This window comes from Eimeria necatrix, genomic scaffold (assembly GCF_000499385.1).
Source record: "Eimeria necatrix Houghton genomic scaffold, Enh_scaff137, whole genome shotgun sequence".
Taxonomy (NCBI): domain Eukaryota; phylum Apicomplexa; class Conoidasida; order Eucoccidiorida; family Eimeriidae; genus Eimeria; species Eimeria necatrix.
Genome location: NW_013652116.1, coordinates 45001 through 47500, shown reverse-complemented (window position 1 = coordinate 47500; position 2500 = coordinate 45001). Strand labels below are relative to the sequence as shown.

Here is a 2500-nt window from a genome sequence, read left to right as displayed (position 1 = left end):
CTGCTGACTTGAGCAACATAAGGCAGCAGGTGTCTAGACACCCCGGACAGCCACTTTGGTGCTGCTGCTGCTTCGTCAGCAGCAGCAGCAGCAGCAGCAGCAGCAGCAAGCTGCCCCTCGAGTTTCTTGTTTGCTGCTGTCAGCAGCAGCCGCCGCCGCAGCAGCGCAGCAGCAACAAACGCTTCGGCTTCTAGCAGCAGGGCCGCGGGGCTCCCGGCCTGCAGCCGCTGCTGCTGCTGCTGCTGCTGCTGCTGCTGCTGCTGCTTGCGCTGCTCTGCTGCTGCTGCTCGCCGCTGCTGCTGCTGCTGCCGCAGCAGCTGCAGCAAAGGAATGTACACAGGGCTTGTTGTGTAGCAGCCATAAGAAGGCACATGCCAAAAGAGGCTTTCCCCCCCTGCTGCACTTGCTGCTGCTGCTGCTGCTGCAGGGCTTGCTGCTGCTGCTGCTGCTGCTGCTGCTGCTGGGCTCTCTGTATACCCCACTCCTGCATCCGGGGCTGAGGGGCTCCCTGCAGCAGACACGCGCTGCTGCTGCTGCTGCTGCTGCTGCTGGGGTCCGCCTAGATCCCTCTGAGCGTTTAAACCGGCTTGCTGCTGCTGCTGCTGCTGCTGCTGCTGCTGCAGTCTTAGACAAGGGGCTGCGTCGCGTCGGTGCAGCAGCTGCAGCAGCTCGCTAGCCTCTTCCTCTTCACAGAGAGAGGCTTCTTCATCTGCTGCTGCTGCTGCTGCAGTTGCTGCTGCTGCTGCTGCTTCTGCTGCTGCAGGCCAGCGCGCCCACGCAAAAGGAACAGGATCCATGTCAGTGAAGCTCTAAGAAGCAGCAGCAGCAGCTGCTGCTGCTGCTGCTGCTGCTGCTGCGGTTCCTGCTGCTGCTGCCTGGGAGTTAGCAACGTGTACGTGTGGCAGCAGCAGCAGCAGCAGCAGCAGCAAAGCCAAGAAAAGCAGGAAAGAAGTTTCTTTAAAGTATAAATGTCAAAGCTAACAGCAGCAGCAGCAGCAGCAGTGCTGCTGCTGCTGCTGCTGGCTCAACGGAGCCCCAAACGCAGCAGCAGCAGCAGCAGCAGCAGCAGCACGTGTGTAACTCTCCGACTTATTTGTATTCTTTTCTGTTTATTAAGTTACTTCGAATGATAACGAAGCAGCAATATACTTCCAGTGTGCCCCTGCTGCTGCTGCTGCTGCTGCTGCTGCAGTGGCGCTGCTGTTGCTCGTACACGAAGACTTGCAGCAAAGGAAGCCTTCCTTAGCTGCTGCTGCCTGTTCCTTTTTGCTGCTGCAGCTCCAGCAGCAGCATGACAGAGACACTGCAGCAGCAGCAGCAACAGGCTGACACTGTTGCGTTTGCTGCTCCTGCTGCAGCAGCAGCAGCAGTAACTGCAGCAGCAGCAGCAGAAATGCAATGGCAGGGCGCCAGCTCCCGCTGCCGGAGCAACAGCACCGGCAGTACTGTGGACGCTGAGCAGCCAGAGCCGGAGCAGCAGCAGCAGCAGCAGCAGCAGCAGCAGCAGCAGCAGCAGCAGCAGCAGCGGCAGCGACAGCAGCAGGAGGAAGCTCTCGTTGCTGCTGCACTTCTGAAGGCCGCACAGCTGGTGCCTGCGTACTTGGGAATCCCTGCTGCTGCTGCTGCTGCTGCTGCTTCGGACCCTGACTGCAGCAGCAGCAGCAGCAGCAGCAGCTACCAGCAGCAGCAGCTGCTGCAGCAGCTGCAGCAGCAACTCAAGGGAAGCCTCTTGAGAGGCGGAACCACCAACAGCATTGTGAGGGTTTCGAGGAGAGACAAAAAGGGGCCCTGCTGCCTCATTCGTTTCTATGGCAAGTCCCAAACCCTAAACCCTAAACCCTAAACCCTAAACCCTAAACCCTAGGTCCCGCCCTCGGCCTGACCCTGCCTTTCAGCATTCGCGGCGGCTTCCCCCTGCTTGGGCTTGTCTTGAGGGTCTAGGGTTTAGGGTTTACAGCTTAGGGTTTAGAACTCAGGGTTCAGGCTTCAGGGTTCAGGGTTTAGGGTTTAGGGTTTAGGGTTTAGGGTTTAGGGTTTAGGGTTTGTGCGCAGGCCGCAATACCTCTTTGTGGATTGACCGGCAAAGGGAAAGCGCCGTGTTGAAGCTTTTGGCGAAGGGCGGTGGGGGTAAAACCATTTTGGCATCATTCCAAGTAAACCCTAAACCCTAAACCCTAAACCCTAAACCCTAAACCCTAGCTGAGCAGCAAGCCCTGCTGCTGCGCGCGAGCAAACCCTAGAGAGCTGCTGCAGCGCGAGTGTGGGCTGGGCGGCTGCGGCCGGAGCTGCGCCGGCTGCAGCCGCGGCTCCCGAGGGTTTAGGGTTTAGGGTTTAGGGTTTAGGGTTTAGGGTTTAGGGTTTAGGGTTTGCGCGAAGGGAGGAGTCATCGAGTCCTGGGTCCCGGGGGTTCCTCTAAACCCTGAGGGTTTGGAGGTTTTTGCAAATGAAATTGCTGCAGCACTTGGGCGTTTGCATGCAGTGCAGCTGAGCCCTGCAGACC

General features: G+C 58.8%; 2 protein-coding genes across 2 annotated transcripts in view; one reads left to right on the top strand and one right to left on the bottom strand.

Annotated features, from left to right (window-relative positions):
- The window catches only part of ENH_00012150 (hypothetical protein, conserved), a gene marked incomplete at both ends in the record, with an annotated part of 861 nt that extends 64 nt beyond the window's left edge, over positions 1 to 797 (bottom strand). The window contains one exon of the mRNA XM_013578954.1: positions 1 to 797. This exon is cut by the window's left edge and continues 64 nt beyond it. Within this exon, the coding sequence (XP_013434408.1) occupies positions 1 to 797 (797 nt within the window).
- Positions 798 to 1291: 494 nt separating this feature from the next.
- The window catches only part of ENH_00012140 (choline/ethanolamine kinase domain-containing protein, putative), a gene marked incomplete at both ends in the record, with an annotated part of 3262 nt that continues 2053 nt past the window's right edge, over positions 1292 to 2500 (top strand). Inside the window, 3 exons of the mRNA XM_013578953.1 lie at positions 1292 to 1756; positions 2040 to 2153; positions 2377 to 2500. The exon at positions 2377 to 2500 is cut by the window's right edge and continues 8 nt beyond it. Coding sequence (XP_013434407.1) covers positions 1292 to 1756; positions 2040 to 2153; positions 2377 to 2500 — 703 coding nt within the window. The remainder of the gene's footprint in view (positions 1757 to 2039; positions 2154 to 2376) is intronic.